This window comes from Oreochromis aureus, linkage group 23 (assembly GCF_013358895.1).
Source record: "Oreochromis aureus strain Israel breed Guangdong linkage group 23, ZZ_aureus, whole genome shotgun sequence".
NCBI lineage: Eukaryota > Metazoa > Chordata > Actinopteri > Cichliformes > Cichlidae > Oreochromis > Oreochromis aureus.
In genome coordinates this window covers 32,915,392-32,934,942 of record NC_052963.1, presented here as the reverse complement: position 1 = coordinate 32,934,942, position 19,551 = coordinate 32,915,392, and the positions used below count along the sequence as shown (strand labels likewise).

At 39.2% G+C, this 19,551-nt stretch overlaps 1 protein-coding gene across 1 annotated transcript in view; it reads right to left on the bottom strand.

Annotated features, from left to right (window-relative positions):
• The window catches only part of rab6ba (RAB6B, member RAS oncogene family a), a 68,080-nt gene extending 50,876 nt beyond the window's left edge, over nucleotides 1–17,204 (bottom strand). The window contains exon 1 of the mRNA XM_031730514.2: nucleotides 16,939–17,204. Coding sequence (XP_031586374.1) covers nucleotides 16,939–17,008 — 70 coding nt within the window. The 5' untranslated portion in view covers nucleotides 17,009–17,204. The remainder of the gene's footprint in view (nucleotides 1–16,938) is intronic.
• Between the last annotated feature and the right edge of the window lie 2,347 nt (nucleotides 17,205–19,551).

Below are 19,551 nucleotides of genomic sequence, written 5' to 3'. Positions count from 1 at the left end.
TCTGAATACTTTGTTATACAGAGGAGCTCATGGTTACCTCGGTGACTGCAAGGTGTTCGGGTCCTGCAGCTACAAAACAACCCTAAATCATCACCCATCCACTTGGCTTTTGCAGTTTCTCTGAGCACTAGATGGTGTGACAGTGGTATGAATTTGCTCATACCTGAATACTCCAGACCATCAAACAGCCAAAACCTCTGCCTTTATAGAGTTGTTCACTGTTGCTGATAATCAGTTATTCAAGTGCATTTGTTTAGCAACCCCATATTGCTACTTGCCCTCATAATTCCCATGGAACCAGTAAGAGTGTACTTAGTTTTTCACAGAAGTGCAAAGAGTGCTGTGAAAATTATTTTCCCCAATGACTGTATTCCAAAGAAAATTGATGGCATAGCCAATAACTCAAGGGTTTTTTTGAGTAGATGAAAACAGATGCACACAAAAGGTTTAAAACCAAGTGGACAACGAACACACATACAGAGATAAAACTACAAAAAAATTCCAACAGCCTCTTCCTGCTGATCTCTGTCAAGCTGAATAATACACTAACTTGTCCATTCAGCCCCGAAGCTGTGTGCCAAGTCGGCAGGTAAAACCACTGCTGGTCACTCTGCAGCAGGCATCATGGAATACCCTCCAGGTCTTGGCAGCCAATCAGAGCAGAGCAGTGCTTTTTACATGGGCCTGGTTCCCACTTGTAGGAGACAGCTAAAAATAATGCAGTGCGTGTCATTCTTTTGCACGACACTGAGATGAGTGCTCAACTCACTGGAGATGGGCAGATATCCAAAATTTATCAATGAATGAGTTAGCTGAGAAGAATGTGTGGCTATTTGTGATTGTCCTCACAGGGAAAGGAGAACAGGAAGATCTGGAGGAGATACAGACCTGTGGGAGAGATACTGACTCCTGCATCTGTGCACTTGTTTATTCATAGTCACAGCAGCCGGTACCCAGAACCCAGCGGGAGGATGCCAAAGAGCAGATGGCCTCCAAATGATTTTCCAACAGTCTAAGTTAACAAATGATATGCATATTAACAAATCAAAAGAAACTGCCACCAATTGGGAAGCCAAAAGTGTTTCTGTCTAAAACTTTTCAGTTTGGTGCTGGTAAAGTTATATTAACAGCTAACAATCACAAACTACCTGTATATGAAAATAATCACAAATTCCAAGTTCACATTCTGCTCTCATTAGCATCACATACAGTTTACGTCACCTAATGCCATGTAAGGTTTTTGTGATGAACTGAAGTAAAAGTTCACACTGTACATTTTTCATGCTGGTAAATCCCAAGACTAAGCCACTAGACATGAAAATGCCTCCAGCAAAATTTGGGACTGCTTCATCATCACACAGGTGGAATTATGCACCAAGCAAACACACATCTGGTCCGAATACGCTGGAGTGGATAAAGCCTGTCAACTGTCCATCACAAGCACAGAAGGGTAGGTTGGGTTAAGTTTATTTCTTCTTAACAAATCCACCATTTCCAGTTGCATATTTTTATTCTTGTAATCTGTTGGAACTGCTTGGCATGAGTCAGTCCTTATAGAACCTGTACTAGGCTTTGGGTGATAAAACCACCATGATAGTTATCGCAAAATAACTTTTCTCCTATAGAAATATGAGATAGGTTCAATATAAAGTTGACAGAACTTATCTTCCCTGTTTTGACAGATGACACGAAAAGCCAACGACGATGAGAATAGCTCTGAACAGAACCAATCGTGTTGTTGGGATAGATTTGGAGCCAAGTTGGGTTAGTTTGACACACACAGCATTGGAGGAGCAGCCACTTATGCTACTGTTTGGGCTACTGTAGCCGTACACACCGGTACACATATTACATGTACGAGTGTGAGCGACATAAAAGAAAATGACAAAAGAGAATGCTAATGAAAACTCAGGAGACAGCTTTAGCGAACACGACACGCCAACAGATACAGACCAAGACTCAAAAGACAAGGACACTGTTACAAAGAGGGTCCAAGGAATATGGTAGTTTGAAGAGATTTTGAGCGATTTAAAGGCCGACTGTAAACTGTCAAAAGCAAATTTCAATAAATTCAATAAATGGAAGGTGCTGTCTTTTTTAACACCTGAACCGATGCTTTTCTTTAGAGCGTGCACAATGCAGACTTTTCACTCCCAGACTCCTGTACCATGCATTGCAACAAGGAAGCGCAGTGACATCACAACTGCAAAAATGTCAGATTTAAGCAGCTGAACTGACCCTCGTCACAAACTCCATGGCCACTAACGTTTCTCTTAGACGGCTTTTTCCAGGTGCACGCAGAGTGTAGAGAGATGGACAAAGAGCTACCACAACGCATCCATAGATGAACCTCACTGCTCACTTCACTGTGACAGTACTGCCCTTTGCAATAAATATTTACTTGTGTATTCTTTTAAGTGAACCACAGCTGAGTGAATATATGAGTTTATGTTTGTTTACATTTGAAGGTTTCTTGAATTTGTACTGTGGATATTTTTTTGATATTTTATTTTAGTTTTCCATTTAGTTAGCATTCTTCTTAACCACTTAAATTTAAAATATAGTTGTACAATTTTTCTACAGCATGTTTATTATCTTGTTTTATTCACTTAGGAGTAAAAAGGAACCTTTAAGCTTGACAATGATACAGTGATTTAAATGTATATTGTCATATATCTATACTGGTCAACTTTAGGTGTAGCAAAGCAGCTCATCTTCCATCTGAAACAAGCCACTTTAAGGCCACTCCCCCTTTAAGCCAATTCTCTTCTGATTTGTTTCTGTTTATACGAGGCAGCCAATCAGAAGAAAGCTGGTTGTTTCAAACAGAGCATTATCTGAAGCTACATGATTATTTTGAGTCATGCAAAGCTACTCAATTCCAAGAATAAAAATAATGAGCTCAAAGTAAATACAGCAGGTTAATATCCACAAGAATCTTAATGATGTCATAATATATATTTGTCAGATACTTTGGGAATACCTGCTAATGACAGCGTTAGTAAGTAAGTAATATAAGGAACATTGTATTTATTTTGTATATTTAATTTTGTATAGCTTTTCTTTATTCATTCATTCATTTCTGAATATTTATTTTCTGGCTGCATCCAAACACGCTGACCCATGTAGACCAATCAGAATCAGACAGAAACAAAAAGAAGCATCGGATTTAGATCACAGATCGGCACTGTGGCAGTCTCAGGAATCTGTGCAGTATTGATTATTTCTACAATGCCTGTCACATGAACTACACCTGCAGAAAAAAAGGGACCATGAACGGGACATCCATTTACCAATACCTCTGAATAATGGATGAAGATGCTTTCAGACTCAAAGGCTGAGTCTCCCGTGCACACACAAAGCACTCAGAAAGCCATTTCAGCTCCTATGCAGCCTAATGAGGCATTTGACTTTACTAAAAGCAACAGCAACAACAACAATACGGCTACATACACAGCAATAACACAACCCCATGTCCACCTAGGTGTGACACCAGCTTGGAGATATATAACTCTTTGGTGTTTGTGATTGCCTTGGGAAAGAAGACAGAAGTCATATTTCTGCTGTTTGCGGCCAGAGGGCTTCAGAGAGACCAACATGACGTTTTAATGTTTAAATTAGATTTCATTCTCAGAAGGCAGAGGGCAGCTGGAAGCTGCAGAAATGAAACCATTTTACCCAGTATCCTGTCAGAAAACCAGGCCACTGTTTTCATTTCCAGTCATTCACACATATCTAGTGAAACTTGGTTCACTACATCATTAAAGAAAAATCCTACTAATGTAATATATCAAGGATGAATCTCATTCTAAAGTGAAAGGCTAGCCTCTCAATGGGGATAAGATCTGCAGTTAAATGATCAGCGTGACGTGTGGTTGCTGGGAAACCAGAAACACACCCAAATTTCTGGTCAACTTGTTAGGTAAGAAATATAGCAGATGTAACGAAAGACGGACATAACTTAAAGATCTAAAGAGTGAAGCCAATGAGGAAGTGCCTTATATCTGCATTCTTTCGGCAGTAAGCACTTCCTCTGATTGCACGTAAGAAAATATTCCTTCAAACTAATCGGTGACTCGTTGGCAACCACCGGTAGCTAGAGAAAAATGTGCATTAATTAAAAAGTAGTTGCAAGGCTTAACAAGGCTTCATATGAATATAAATATAGTCAAAGATCATAAAGATGTGCGACATGTTCTGCATTGTGCAAACATTTTAGAGTGGACTATGATGAATAAAATTGACTGTGAGGATTTAAACCGGTGGCAGACTGTCAAAAGAGGGCGCTATGGTGCCGCCCCCATAAAAATATTGCAAGAAAAAAAATCCACCACAAACAAATAATTACAAAAACACAACATACATTACAAACAAGTACAGTTTGCTCATACGACATGTGCCTGCCAGAATCTGTTTTGTGATCAAACCTTATTACATCATACAGTAAGTTCTTGCGAATCTTTTTTTTTTTTTTTATTGCAAAGGTTTAAGAACTGTTAAAGTGTCTGTGGCTTTTTTCTCTCACCTGCAAGATGCTTTATTGTCTGACTCGTCACACCAAATTGCGCCCCACCCCAAACACATTTTTTACCGTGAGCCGCCACTGATCTAAACTCTTTGCATACTCTTAATTATCACATAACGTATTTTCATTATCCAGGTGTCCATATCACCACCTGTTAATGGAAGAACGACGAAAACGGGAATATATTAGCTTGTATTGGCCAAAGTGCAGATGTTTTAACATCATATGATGTCCTGACAATGAAATATGCAGCTGTTCTTATCACCTGGAATAAATCATTCCTAACCTATTTGCAAATCAAGCTTGTTTAGACTAATGTTGATTTTGCCACTTTATGAGTTATTACAGCTACATGGAGCACCGTAATGCATCAGGAGCGTGAGGTTTCCAAGACAAGTAATACAATCAGGAACACACTTAGTGTTTAAAGCTCCTTTACCTGACTCTGGCAAATGTCCAAACGGGTAATTCCATATAAAATTAAGCAAACGTGAAGTGACCCACCTGACTCCCTTAAAATCAGCTGATTCTGAATATATTAAAAACTAGTTTTGACACAGAAGGAATGACAGCCAGAAGATGAGCCTGGTATCCAAATGTAAGAAACCAAAAGCACCTGTTTTGATCAGCCTCCTCCTCTCATGAAGCTTTCAAGTGAACCAAAAATGCACTTTCTTAAGTTTTCTCCAGTGAATTACCAGAAACAGATCCAACATCAAGGGTAGTGATGCTTGTTTTTCACATTTGTATTTAATTAATGATCATTTAGAAGTCATTCGTAACTCAAACTTTTATTACAATTAATTGCAAATGTAAAAGTGAAACATATGAGGTCAAACTAGTAGGCAGGGGTTAAAGAATGTAGTACATCCTGAGTTTGTTTTCACCAAAGCTTCAGATTTTTTTGCTGGCTCAGAACCAGCAGTTCGTAACAAAATGAAGCTTTGATATTTGGAAACTGAGCCCAGCAAAGAAATGCTGACTCAGGGCTAATCACAGGCTATGAAATTCGAGACAGTTTTACCTGCAGTAGAAACAAAACAAGCATTGTAACCAGTGAGTTTCAGATCAAGGACTGCCTTTGCAAAACAAAAAAAGAGAGAGAGAAAAGACTTAAAACAAGGTCTGAAGACAGCTTCCTGTCCATCAACAGAAAGAAAAAGTGAGCTCTGCAGTGAAGGATGTGGAAAGGGAGAAAGATAAAGGATAAATGCAACAACACATAACTAATATGCAAAGATAGGTACCAAATAATCATAAAACCACTGCTTGAAATATTTTAATTACTGACAATTTTCTGTAACCTGGCTGGAACCAGTTTTACTCAGCAGTCTGTGTTACCTTCATTATAAGACTCAAATATGTTTTGTAGCTCCATACAGACTTTTTAAGCAAAAATTGCTCAAAAATGGCTCTTTTGGTAGTAAAGGTTGCAACACCTGCTATAGACAAATTACAATACTTAGTTTAAAAAGATTATGACTTTATCTGTTCAGCTCATCAACACTAGACCCAAACACTAGACCCAAACTCCCTAGAAGCTTTGGGAGATGATTATGATTTTTTGAGTTCTTTCTTCCTGTTTTTAGTAACATTTAATGTTTTGGGAAGTTTTTGGGTCCCTGTTTTGACATTGTTGTTGGTCTAATCTCCCCGGTGTTTTTTGCTGATTCATTCCCTGGCTCCCTGGGTTCACATTTGGATTTCTGTTTGTTCTCTGCCAGTATTTTTTGACATTTGCAACAACTCATTAAAGGTTTGCTTTTCACCTGTTTTTGTGTTCCTCGTGTCCTGCCTTTCTGATCCTCTCCACACCCATTTATGTCAGTTTTACTGGGTTTTTTTCCATGACTTTTGAGGGCTGGGTTTCTGCAGTGCCTTCCTCTGCAAGTTGTCTTGCAGTGATTCATTTCTTTGCCCGCTGAGTTAGATTTAATGCTCCCTACTATGTTAAACTGCAGTGATGAATGTTCAGCTTGCCTCCACTCTATAAATCCCTGCAGGACCTTCTGCATGTTGCTCACACTGGCATCTCAATGAGACAATATATTCCTGCAGTCACATCTACTATATTAATCAGTGCTTGAAAACATTTGTTATTCTAGAATTGATAAAAAGGTTTAAAACCCCCATAGTTAAAGAGAAAACCCTCCCCACCACGCCTTGCATCTCTTTAGCGCAGATGAAATGAAGGCTTCAGCAGGATGCATTCAGCCCCATGATGAGGACTCATCTGGGAAGCTGGAGAAAGGGTAAACACCGATGGAGACCTGCTGAACTCAGTCAAGTGTCACACCCCATGCCGGGTAAATGACAGCCTTCCTCCACAGCGGGGATTTTATTCACCGAGCCGTTCTGTTTGAGCAACTGGGATTAAGTTGAAATGGGATTCTCTGCCTTTCTCCTTCAAAAGATCTCACATTAAGCAAGAACCCAATCTGTCTCTAAGACACACAATTTAGAGAGAACAGTCTGAAAACAGCTTCTCTGCCTGAATAATGTCAGGCACTTTCAAAAGTTCCTGAAGCCTTGTTAAACTTGATCTCTAATACAATAGGGTAAGACGTTAGATTTGTAGAAGAGCAGCACCCACGCCCGCCGCTTTATCTTTGTAAAAGTGTGTCGTCAGATACATCCTAAATCTTCCCCTCACACACTGAGAGGGTGAACTGAATCAGACGCTTTCTCTACATCACTGCATGGGCAGCACACACATTTGTTTTATTCTGGGCAGAGTGAATAAGTGAGGTAGTGCTTTTCCCATGGGCCTGTGAGAACACACCCGCTCAGCTGTGTAGCATAAGTACTGTACACAGAGCTACCATTGCTCTGCTTGGTATTCTCTGACTGCAAACCAACTACTGCAGAACTGAAAACACTTAGGCAAACATTAAAATTACAGTTTGGAAAACAAAAAACAGCTATCAACATAATATCAGACCCCTAATTATTTTTGAAACATTATGGTATGCACTTACAAATGTGCTGCAGCAGACGTAAGCACAAGGTGAACAATGTCTGAGCGGCAAAAACAGCGCTTGCATCATAGTCAGTATAAAGGTGGGTCTGAAAAATGAGACCTGGCTTTTTTTACCATGGTCACCAGGGGCAGCTCTCCTTAGGGTTGTGTAGAAGTTTATGGGCAGACGATGGCTGGTCCAGGAAGAGTGCAAAAATGTAAAATATTTTCAGATAGAGTGGAAGGCACAGATGGAACACTTTCAGCACAGAAAATACAGCAAGCACATGAAATGAAATGTAAATTTCGGTCAGGTCCATGAGACTTGGAAAGGTGTGTTGGTCATTCAAGTTGTAGTTCCCATGAATGAAGGGATTTGATAGACAGGCACCAAAGATTAGTGTCACCATCTCAGTTTCTAAACAAATGCTTAATATCATTATATCATCATTTTCATCTCTACGCCTCCATCATGACGTAGACTACTGGCCAGAAGAGTGTTTTTGTGGAACATAAAAACGATACATCAAAGTTGACCCGTGTTTTTTAAATTGATACCACAGGTGCATCTACTGGGAGGTTGAGGGGTAGCAATGGCAGCCACTATTATTTTGGGGGGTTTTTTGGGTTTTTTTTTTTATAATTTCTTTGAATTTCTTTATTTAAAAAGGGACAGTGCAGTTTAACATAGTTCAAGTGCAAGACATGAGACTGATGTACCGCACATAGGTTTATAGCTACTGCTAATTTTCAACAATTAAGTGTTAACTTGCAGTGTTTTTAATATAAATACAAGAATGTGGTTCAGTTTCACTTTGTCAAAGTGGTTTTCTATCTTTCTATCTTCATTATCCGTCCGTCCATCCTGCCATCCATTCTTTTCTGCTTATCCATTTCAGGGTTGTACGAGGGGTGGAGCCTACCCCAGGTACCATATGGTGACAGAATATATATTTGGATACAGAGTGCCATCACTTTCTCATTTTATCCTATAAAATTTGGTCATTTGTGTTTGAATTCCTGAGTCATGTCCATAAACACGTTTTCTAAGGGAACACATCTTCTTTTGAAAATCGAGCCAGTTCATTCTTGAGTGAGCATTTGTGCCACATATGAAGAAATTCCCTGGAGGTGCTATAAGAGTGAGACAGAAGAACAACCACATAAAACCATATGCCCTTCGTCCTGTTATCACCAGAATGAAAGCATAAAACAGGTAATGAGGCCCAGCTGCTTGGAATATAAAAAAATAACAGCCTGCTGGGTTAACAAAATATCATTGTTGCCCTAAAGCCACAGATAAAGGGGCTAACTTAGACCACTAATGGCCAGCTGAGCCGATCAATAGCAGATCAAAGCTATCAGGGAGTCATTTCCCTCAATCCGTAAGAGAAGTACACTTTCTGGGAAGATGCAATTAGATGTGAAATGAAAGAAGAGCAGCTATCTTTAGATGGAGGTAGATTGGCAGATACTACAGCAAACACAGATGCTACTCAGGGAATGAAGACTAGACAAAGTGCCAGTGTTGAACAGCCAATCTGCAGTTTCTCAATCATAGAAAACGCTACAAGCTCAGTCTTCAGCTACTCACTATTAATGATTCACTTTTAGAATAGGAGGCGGTGGGACAGGCTGAAATCCCAAAACAGCAGCTCCTCTTTACATTTAAAGACTCCAGAGATTTAAAGCTGTATTTATCCTTTACATTCTTTTAGTTAATGACAGTTTCAGTCAAATTAGTGAATCTCAGAGGAGATGATGAGGTTCAGCAGCGAGGAGTTAAATCAAACCCAACGGGACCTCGCCTGTTCCACCCATCACTCACCTGAGGCCGTCTAGTCTTACACACTCTTGCACAACATGAAAGATTTTGTTGTGACTAACTTTGGAGATGGCAGTGGATTTAAAGTTGTCTAGGAATGACGTTTGCAATACTGATGAAACATGTTTGTAGGTGAAGCATCAAATTATCTTACAAAACAAACTAATGTGGATCATCTGGTCTCAGGTGTTCTTTTTGCAGAAGGTGGGTTTGTCTCTGTTCATCTGGAACTCTCAGTAACATTTTTGACTGAACACAATGTAACCTCCATCGTTTCAGTTTTATTATCTGTATCTTTATCTTCACTACCCCCCAGAACAGAGCCAACTTCAGTTTTCTGGCTCCATTCAATTCTAAAGTTATAGCAATGCTCCGTGTTTTAGTATTTGTAGAAATCTATCAGTCAGAAGATGATCTCTGGTATCTATGAATTTTACATTTTTAAATTTACTTTCTTTCAGATGCTCAACAACTTATCGTAGAGCCCCAGTAACAGGTCAAATGGGAATATTAAATTTGACACTGGTTTATAGAATCAGTACAAACTAAGCAAGCCTGTCATTTCTAAGTATATTGAAATATTGATTTCAAGAAGGTGACTGGCACCTTCTTTTCTTCTGGGGCTCTATTTTAAACTCAAAGCACTGCACTGCAGAAAGCAGAGCGAGCTATAACTACTCAGAGGTGAAGATTTCTGAAAAGGGAAGTTAAAGAAAACACCTACAGGTGATTAAAAGTTATTTATTTATTTATTTTTTAAATCCCATGAGTCAACTTCACTCCCACCACTGAGAATTCAATAGATTATTAACTATTCCTTCTATTAGACGGACAGGGGTATTTTGCAGCTTGAAATTACGGTGCTAAAGCCGGATAAATATAGATTATTTGTGTTTGCAAAGGTGTTACATGAAGTTTTAAGGAGCTGGAACATTTGTGACGACAGGAATACAACAAACAAGTCGACCCACGCTAAAAGCACGCACATTCTCCACATATTTCATCTACAACCTCCTCTGATTCACAAACCGAGAATTTCCCATCAGCTGATAAATGTATGAAACCCAGATTTGCCCAGGTTTGAATCAGCTCTGAGGCCATTTACTGCATGGCTACCATTTACATTCAAATGTTTTATATTCTCTAAACTCCTGACATGAATGAGCCTCTTGCATATTTTACCTTTATAGTATTTATGGCATATAGCATACAGTAAAAATCTTTTGTACCATAAATGTGCCCGTGTGCTTCCATAGATTTTCAAGTTTTTTGCAGCAATGTTACAAATTTTATGGCGAGGACAATGAAAAGTTGTGTAACATATGTATTTTTACAATATTAGTGCAATTATAATCACTACATTTGCTCTTTCAAATGTTCAGATATTTCCATTCTCTGAATTTTGAGTCTTTAAAATATTCAAACATCTACAAACCAGATGTTTATTCAGACTTACTTTGAAATTGAAGCATGGAAATAACAAAGGATGAAAAACAGCGTGACTACGATGACTTCAATGTAGTCTGTTGTTGATAAAAGCATCACAGAGTCAGCAGCTGATTTACACTTTTGTGTTAAAATAATATCAGCAGACTGTAATACATAATTCACTCAAATGTGCACTATCGAAAGAAGCAACAGAGAAGGATGTACTAAATAAATGTCATTTTGCTTATGTAGTTCATGTTCTTTAAATTCTTGTTTGACTGAAATGTTGGAAGGAATGACATAAGAAACATTTTAGAAGAAAATGTTCTTATAAGAACATTTTTAGAATATCATATCATGGATAAAGGAAAAAGTATAGATAGGATAAACACCAACAGAGGCATTCGAAAAGTATTCCTGCATAGAATAATTAAGAAATTGGTTAATGAAATTCCCCATTTGTTCACATTAAGGTCAAGTGGTTGAGTGTTAAAGGTACACGAAATCAGAAATAATAAATATTTAAAAATACCATGAAACTGGTGCAAATAGAAGCCATCAAACCAAGAACAGGAGCCAAACAGGAGCCAAAACTGAGCCACAGGCAATAAAGACAAAAAAAACATTACAGTGGTTTGACTTGTCTGTTCTTGCTACAGACTTTTTTGCACTACCTTCTGCTTGTCATTGTGCAGAGTATGCACAACAAGCTGTATGTTATTGACACGTGTGAAATACATAGCTGCGCTTGTGGTTTCAGAACCTGAAAGTGAAAAATTGTTGGCTGGTGTATGGCAGTCTGTTGTGAGCCTAACCCCAAAGTTTCATTTGCTCAGAAAGCCGTTTCCTCGAGACATACTGATTGATGCATTAGACAACTAACTGAGTCCTACTTTGGAGCATGTCGGTCTGGTGATTCAGCAGCATTTTGAAGCCAGCGCTGGTTTGTACAGTGGTAATCTCTGTGCAGCGAAGGGCAGAAGATGGCATTTTGATTCAGTGAGCAAAAGCTCATGGCGGCCAAGCGGATGTATCTTCCAAATATATTCCCAACTGTTTGTCTGGTGTGAAATGAAGCATTCAGCCAGGGGATTAGCTCCAAACAATTGGCTTTTACAAAGTACCATGTAGTATTGCTCCCGTGAAAACACGCCTATGGCACAATACTCATAGCCCAATAAATGCAGATCAGTAATCTGAGGTGTTCTAACAAAGACTTGGTTGATTGCACTCAGGCTGGAACGGGTAAAAAGCTGTTGCCACCAGGAGTGCGGGTGCGCATACTTGGAAACAGCTGATTGGCCTGCTTAAAGCCCTCAGCTTTGTCAAGGAAATCTTTAGCCAACCTTCTTTGTGCACGGAGTGTAGAAAACACCTAAAGAAGTATGCAAGAGGAGAGACTTCCTGACAGCTCATTTCACATTCTGCCTCCTGCTTCCACCCACTTAATGTAGAGCCTCCACCTCTCTGACGTTAGCGGATTCTTTTATGAAAAACAGAACATCGTGCCATCTTTCCCTTTATAGACATTTTTCAGCCACTTCCACCATTATGGGGCCTTCACTGTACACAGGGACTCTCAACTCAAAAAGAACAAGAGGAGGGGTTTTTTTTGTGCCGCTCCTGACATACTTCAGTCCAGTCGTGTATATTAATAAAAGATAGCGGCTGAGCTGACGGGATTCACGCCCGCCTGGGCACCAGCTGCAATTATAGTCGACATGTCAGAGACGCGCAGCTCCACCGGAGATGAGGCTGCCGCTGCTGCTGTCTGGATGGTTGACAAATAAAGTCCCCTCGCACTGATAACAGGAACACACTTAACTCCACAAGAATTGATGTACAGACCTGCTGGGTCTCCAGTGGAATTCAGAATCAGGGTTTTTCCTGAATCAGAATGGGTATTTGGGAGGGGGGTCAACATGATTGGTCCCCACATATTAGAAGGAAAGAGTCTATGTTACTGTATCTGACAGAAATCTATTTATTTTTCTTTTATATCTGGCCATTTCATAAAGAATGTCTTTCTTTAAAAGTAATTTTATTTAAAAAATGATGCCCTTTCATTGGCACACTCTTAAACTTTTTTGAGGGGTAAGAAAACCCAAAGAATAAGACCGACTAAAGTACCTTTAGACCACAACAAAGTTGCTAGGTTAACACCTCACATAGGAAGTCTCCATGAGGTATCCCAGTCAGATGCCCAAACAACCTCAAATGGTTCCTTTCAATGTGAAGGAGCAGAAGTTTTACTCTTGAGTAGTAACATAGATCGGCCGGTAAATTGACAGCTTTGCTTTTAAGCTCATCTCTCTCTTTACCACAACAGATTGGTCCCAATCCATCTTCAATCTCACGCACCTTTCTCCCTTAACTAATGGATACGACCACCAGATACCGAAACTCTTCCACTTGGGGCAGTAACTTGCCCAGAGTGGGAGCTCCACGATCAGTCATTCACTTGCAAAGATGTAATCTTGAAGCCACCAAAGTAGACACCACAGGTCACAGGTCGGGCTTTTTAGAAGCTAACTTGGTTTTATAATAACTCATTGGCAAAATCTAACTTGAATTAAAATCAGATTAATGATCCAGCATACTGACAAACCCACATGGCTGTTCTACAAACATTTATCTTGCTAATAAAAGTTTGCAGCAGTCGCCTTAATCACCTGACAGTCAGCAGTTATTATAGGAAATGCTGAGTCTAAAATCCTTTATTATGTATCACAGGAGCTGATCACAAAACCCAGCAAATCTATTGTTGTGCATGTGTAGCATAAAATAAGTTTCACTGCAATAGAGCAAACACAGAGAAATGCTGATAAATGCAGTCCTGCTGTTTGCCAGTGAGTAAACACCCTACAACGGCATTTATTAAGACCACGTGTTGGTGAGCAATGACTTCAAGCTGTAACAACAAGCTGAACAATTAGGAAATTTAATTACCAAGTGGCCCACTTTGCTTAGGATAAGAAATGTCCTTTATCAATAATTCAGGCCTATTGTTAGTTAGTTTTATTGTATGTTCATGTACAGGGATTTTTCCTGGCTCAAACAGACCTTCGTTTGTTACCTTACGTTTTAGAAATCTTTTGTATACACGCTGTAAAAAATGATCTGCAATTCTAACAGACAAACGAGAGATAAACTGATAAACAGGTAAAACACTTAGAGTGAGATGAAATGCAATGATAGCTTAAATGCCATTTTTGCTTGCTTGCTTTCAATAGCCTCTTTTATACACATCTTATTTGAACTATGAATCAATATGGGTTACACAAGCCTCAAATTAAGTTTTATACAGCACACAAAGAGATAAAAATAAAGATTTTATTTGTATTCATGTCTATAACTAATAAATTTACTGGATAAGACATTATGTCTCTCAGTGTGACCATAATTTGAAATGTCAAAAGAATCAGACGGCTTTGTGGTTGGGTAAATACAGACAGTGCACTCCCTGATATTATGTTTATCCAGCCAAATAAATCCCCTTTGGCTTGTTGCTTGGCACTTAATGTCATAAAATTGCCCAAGAGGAAAAAGCTAACTAGCAGGCGTATGTTTGTACATTTTATATAAACTGCGTCTAATTTACTTTCATTTGCTGACGAGAGCACTGCGAGGCGACAGAGGAGGATGTGCTGTTGGTTTTATAAGCTACAAAGGGAAATCTCAAGCATCACAATGCTTTGAAATCACTTGTAATTATTATTTTTCTCATTAGGCACACACCGCTGGTGCCTAGGACAGAACCAACAAATTCTGGATCCAAGGCACTACAGAATAGCTGGACTCATAGATGAAAACACTTGTGTCAACAGAGGGGGCTCCTCATAGACTGCATGTAAAGATGGATGCAGAACCTACCAAGCATTGTTTTCTAATGGCCAATAGGGGGCAATTGGCCCTTACCTCACTTTACCTATGACCTAGTTTAACCTCAAGTTATCAATCAGTTTTAGTAACTAAACTCTTTCCCCCCGGTAAAGATGACATTTGTCGACCTTACCAGTACCCTTAATGACGAGTTTTGACACCTCAGTATATGTCGATAAAGATCTGGTTTAGCAACCATTAGAATAGGTTCTGGGTTTTTCCACAGGTAGTATGAGTATGCTGTATAGGCAGAGATCACCCCCACTAATTCCTGCACACCAGTGCTTTTGTTCTGGAAGTAGACCTGAAATATGGCAAAAAGTACTCAGTTCAGAAAAGAGAAACAAGGGTTAGCTGTAAAAGGGTCCAAGGGGAAAAGAATTAAAGTGGCTCTCTTTGTTTTCCTCATTCACTGTTTCTTTTATTTATAAAATATATTTGTACATTTTCTTATTAATTACAGTTTTCAATCATTTTAATTTCTAGGAAGAAGTCAAATGAGCTGTTATTGTCACTTTGGACATTAAGTATCTCCATCAAGGCTTTAGTAGAGTTCCACAATTACAGCCTAAATGAATATCATAATATTGAGTTCACGATTATTTATCACAATTATTTGTTGATTTTGGTGACAAAAATGATCATAAACATCTCTGCAGACAAATGAGATGTTTATCCACCTGACTTAAGTGCATCTGCTAGAGCCAAAAAAGAATCTTTCACATAATTCACTGTACCTGCGTGATGGATGGTAATAAAACTCGACAGCTGTGAGATCCCACTTTGTTTCTCCTCCGTGAGGAGGTAAGATCTTTTGTCCAGCTTGCTGACCCTTTGCCAGAAGTCTTCATTACTCACTGTGGTTGCTGGACACATATACAAGTACTGCACAGTCTCGCTTTTGAGGATATCTGAGAAGATGCTGGACGATTCACGTTAGCAATCACTGCATTGTTTTTCCTTGGCCTTCATTTTACAGCAGTTGGTGGTTTTCAGGCAGACAAATAGAATAGAAAGGTGTGTATGTAAATATAAGCATGTATTTTAACATTATAGGTTTTGATTTGTTCCACTTATAAAACTACTGACGTCTGCAGTGAACTATGGCTGAGAGAAGCAAGATTCATTGTTTCTACAGCCTCAAATAATATATAATAATAAAATGCATAATAGCCAAAGCTTGAAAATGTATTTTCCTGTCTAGCATCAGGACTACATATAATATATATACATGTAATTTTGTTTGTACAGTTTGTATTTTTTAACTGATTTTTACATAAAATGACTGAATAAAAATGTTATATTATCTGTCACAGATAGAGACACAGTAAAGGCATTACAACCACCAATAGAGAAACTGAAAGTATTTCTTTACAGCTGCTGAAATAGCTTGGTTGCTTCAGGGTTAAATGACATAATGTCCTATTAGTTAGACACAGTAATAAACATGGCATATTGCTGTAAATGAAGCATTATTCAAGCTAATGCACGATCCCACTGTACTGGGTGATCAATATGACCTGCTGGAGCCCTGAACTGTGACTAATGTGGTTCATTGGGCTGCTCAAGACCATAAAACGACCTGCCCTGCTCAGAAGACAAAACCCAGACATTCAGCTCATGTCTGAGGGAGCTCAGCTGTGTAATCCTGAGGAAAACAACCTCAGACAAGGAGAAGCTTTGGACTCTGATGGTGTAGAATGGGGGAAAAACGTGTTATTTAGTGTGAAATAATAATGACTGAGCAGGTCATCATACACAGACGCACAAACTTGGTCCCAGCCTCATCAGGCAGGCAGGCCAGGCAGGCTGGAACAATACCAGGGCAGAGACTGCAGCCACACAAGTTATCTCATCGCCACTGACAACCTGGGTGTGTCTCAGCACACAGGAATATTTGCCAACTTGTACCATCCCCAGCAGCATCAGACCTCAGACCTGAGGCTTGCACAAGCCTCCCTGCATGCATTTAGCCGGTACTCCATCCGAACAGCTCGTTTCAGGTTTAGTGCTTCAGTTATTTTACTTTTAAACTTAAGAGCCAGAGGGACACAATTCACACACTCCCGACTATTGTGCAAAGCCTCACGGGCTACTAATTTGATTAAAATCTCCTCCCCACGCCCCGCTCAGACATTTTTTTCTCCTTCCTGGTGCTCAATTTAAGTCCTAAAACTCCACACAGGCACCCTGTCACCAGGATAAATCAAGCTCTGCTTCCTTCTGAAACACGAACTTGCTGACCGGCCCCAGCAGCAGCAGCAGCAGGTGCACCGAGCCACTACACCAACTTCTACAGAGAATTAAAGGCGTCCTTACCACTCTGCTCCCCGAGAAAGACGAGTTTGAATTTTCTTAAAGGATTCCCAAAGTCACTGCCCACGGACATTTTGAAGAGGAGGAAGAATGGGGGGGAGTACGGACTAGGTGTAGTTGAGTGCGTTCCCACTCGAGTTCTGAGAAGATGTTGGATGGAAAAGGCGGAGGTGCTGCTTCCCGTTCACTCTCTCTCTCTCGCTCTCTCTCTTCGTGATGGGGACACACACACACATACACTGCTGCTGCACCGCTCCGTGACGCTTTGGCTTTTTTTTCCCCCTCCCTTGTGCGCATGCGTGGTGTCGTCTTCGTGATATAAAATGACGTCATGGGCCTCGGTGTGTAGAGAAGGTGCTGCCGGGCGCCGCTTTGATGCTTTCAGGGTTCAGCACGAAGTTCGAAAACACTGGCACGCGCTTTGTGCGCGCGCTAACACTTTACAGCACTGCAGCTCTGTGTGGAGCTTTTTCAGAAAACACGTTCTTAAAAAATGTAAAAAAGAAAAAAAATGTAGAGACTTTATTTTCGTTTCTTTCTTTCCTTATTTATTCGATTAGCAAATTGTTTATACTACTTTTATAATTGTTTTATTTTGCTTTAGTTATTCACTATATGGATATATGAATGTTTTGCATATTTTACTTTTATTGCATTTTAATGAAATGTTTTACCTATGTCATTTTTGCATTTTATATTCCTTTATTGTTTCTATTTAACGAACTTTTTTTAATATACTGTTTTGTTTTACCCTGTGTTGTATTTTTACTTTATCTTATCGAGCCATTCTACTTCACTTATACCCTAAGCTGTTTCAATAATAGTTTAATGTTTAATATTTAATGTCTGCCACAGCACACGACTTTCCCAACTTTGGGACGTATGAATAAATAAAGTGATTGCAGTATGTTGCCATTATGTGAAGTATGTGATTTAAAAAGAAAGTCTGAGAAAGGTGGACAAAGAGAGGACAAAAGAAGTGGCAGGTCTGTCTGCAGTCATCTGTAAAAACACATGTGAAGGTTCTCTCAGGATTTGGGACTACATTCAGCCAGTGGTGTTAGAGATCTTGTCAGAGCTGATGGATTTATGAACACATGAAGTGCCAGCAGATTTTGATCCACTATGCAATATCATCTGGAAAACAGCAGATTTATGGCAGTTTCATTTTTCAGCGTGACATTGATCCCAAAGCAATCAATGAATTAAAAAAAAAAAAAACACACACACACACAGTAGAACACCATCAGTCATGGATTGGCCTCCCCAGAGCCCAGAATTCAACATTACTGAAGCAGTGTGAGATCATCCTGACAGAGAACAGAACAAAAGGCAGCCAACATCCAAACAAACCCAGAGAACTATTCGTAAAGTCTACTTAACGGCATGAAATCCCGAGTGCTGCAAGTCAGTGCAGGGTGTGTTGATGAATATAGATGTTCATAGCAAATGTTGACTTTTACGTTTGTTAGAATTGTACACTGTACACTTTGTTTATTTATATATAGTTTTTGACCAATCATGGTTTTTGCCAGGCCAATATTGTAAATAAGAATATGTTTTTATTGGTTTCCCTGGTTAAATAAGGGTTGCATTGACTCACTGCGCCATCTTGTGGTACAAACTGGCATTTTAAGAAGACGCAGACCAGCACTTGATTTGATATCTTTTCAACACAATACATATTTTGTATGTAATACAGTAGATGTTTTTGGTATGAAGTGAGTATAACATGTTAATTGTTCACTTGTTCATATATATATGGAGAGAGAGAGAGAGAGAGCGCGCACTGGATATGAAACAGTGGATATGATTGAAGCATACAAGGATATCCAGAATTTTAGTTGGATCAAAAATAACCCAGGCCACGAGGACATCACTTCATCATCATTTTATCTGACATTAAATCTACTCCATAGTAGACTTGTTTAATTTTAGCTCAGTCTCTCATCAAGACTTTAATAATTTATGTTCTTATTTCATTTCTGTCTTCGTGATTTGTGTGACTAGTCACTGCACTGCAAACTTCCACCTCCCATCTTTTGTTCATTTTGTTTAGCCTCAGATTCCCATGCAGCTTTAAGGGCACCTTTAATTTCCAGTACTACAAAAACATGACCCAGGGCTACAAGATTAAGTGGTGCACTTGGAATATCACGTTTTTTTGAGGTGCAATAAACAGATGAACCTGGAGCCCCACAGCGTGTGAACCATTTCAGCACAGAGTCTGCTCCTTCTTTGTTGCAGATTAAGGTTAAAACAGGTATGACACAGGATTAATGTGAGTCAATATGATAAGAAGGCCACCTCAGTGTCAACTATATACATTTAATTTTGTGTAATATACCGGGATATTTATAATTAGAGCCATTTTGTCATATTTTGTAACTTTGTTTTATATTGTGTTTTTTAATTTAATTTAGTTACTGTTCTTACTGTCTTGGAGCAACGGTGGCCACATCATTTCTTCTGGGATTAATAAAGTATTCTGACTCTGATGATTCATCTTACATGAAAATAAAGGCAAATATTCCCTACCATTTATGAACCGAGCCATATATTTCTTAAAAATCCAACAAACCAACTGACCTGATGGATTTTTCAGCCTTGGAGATA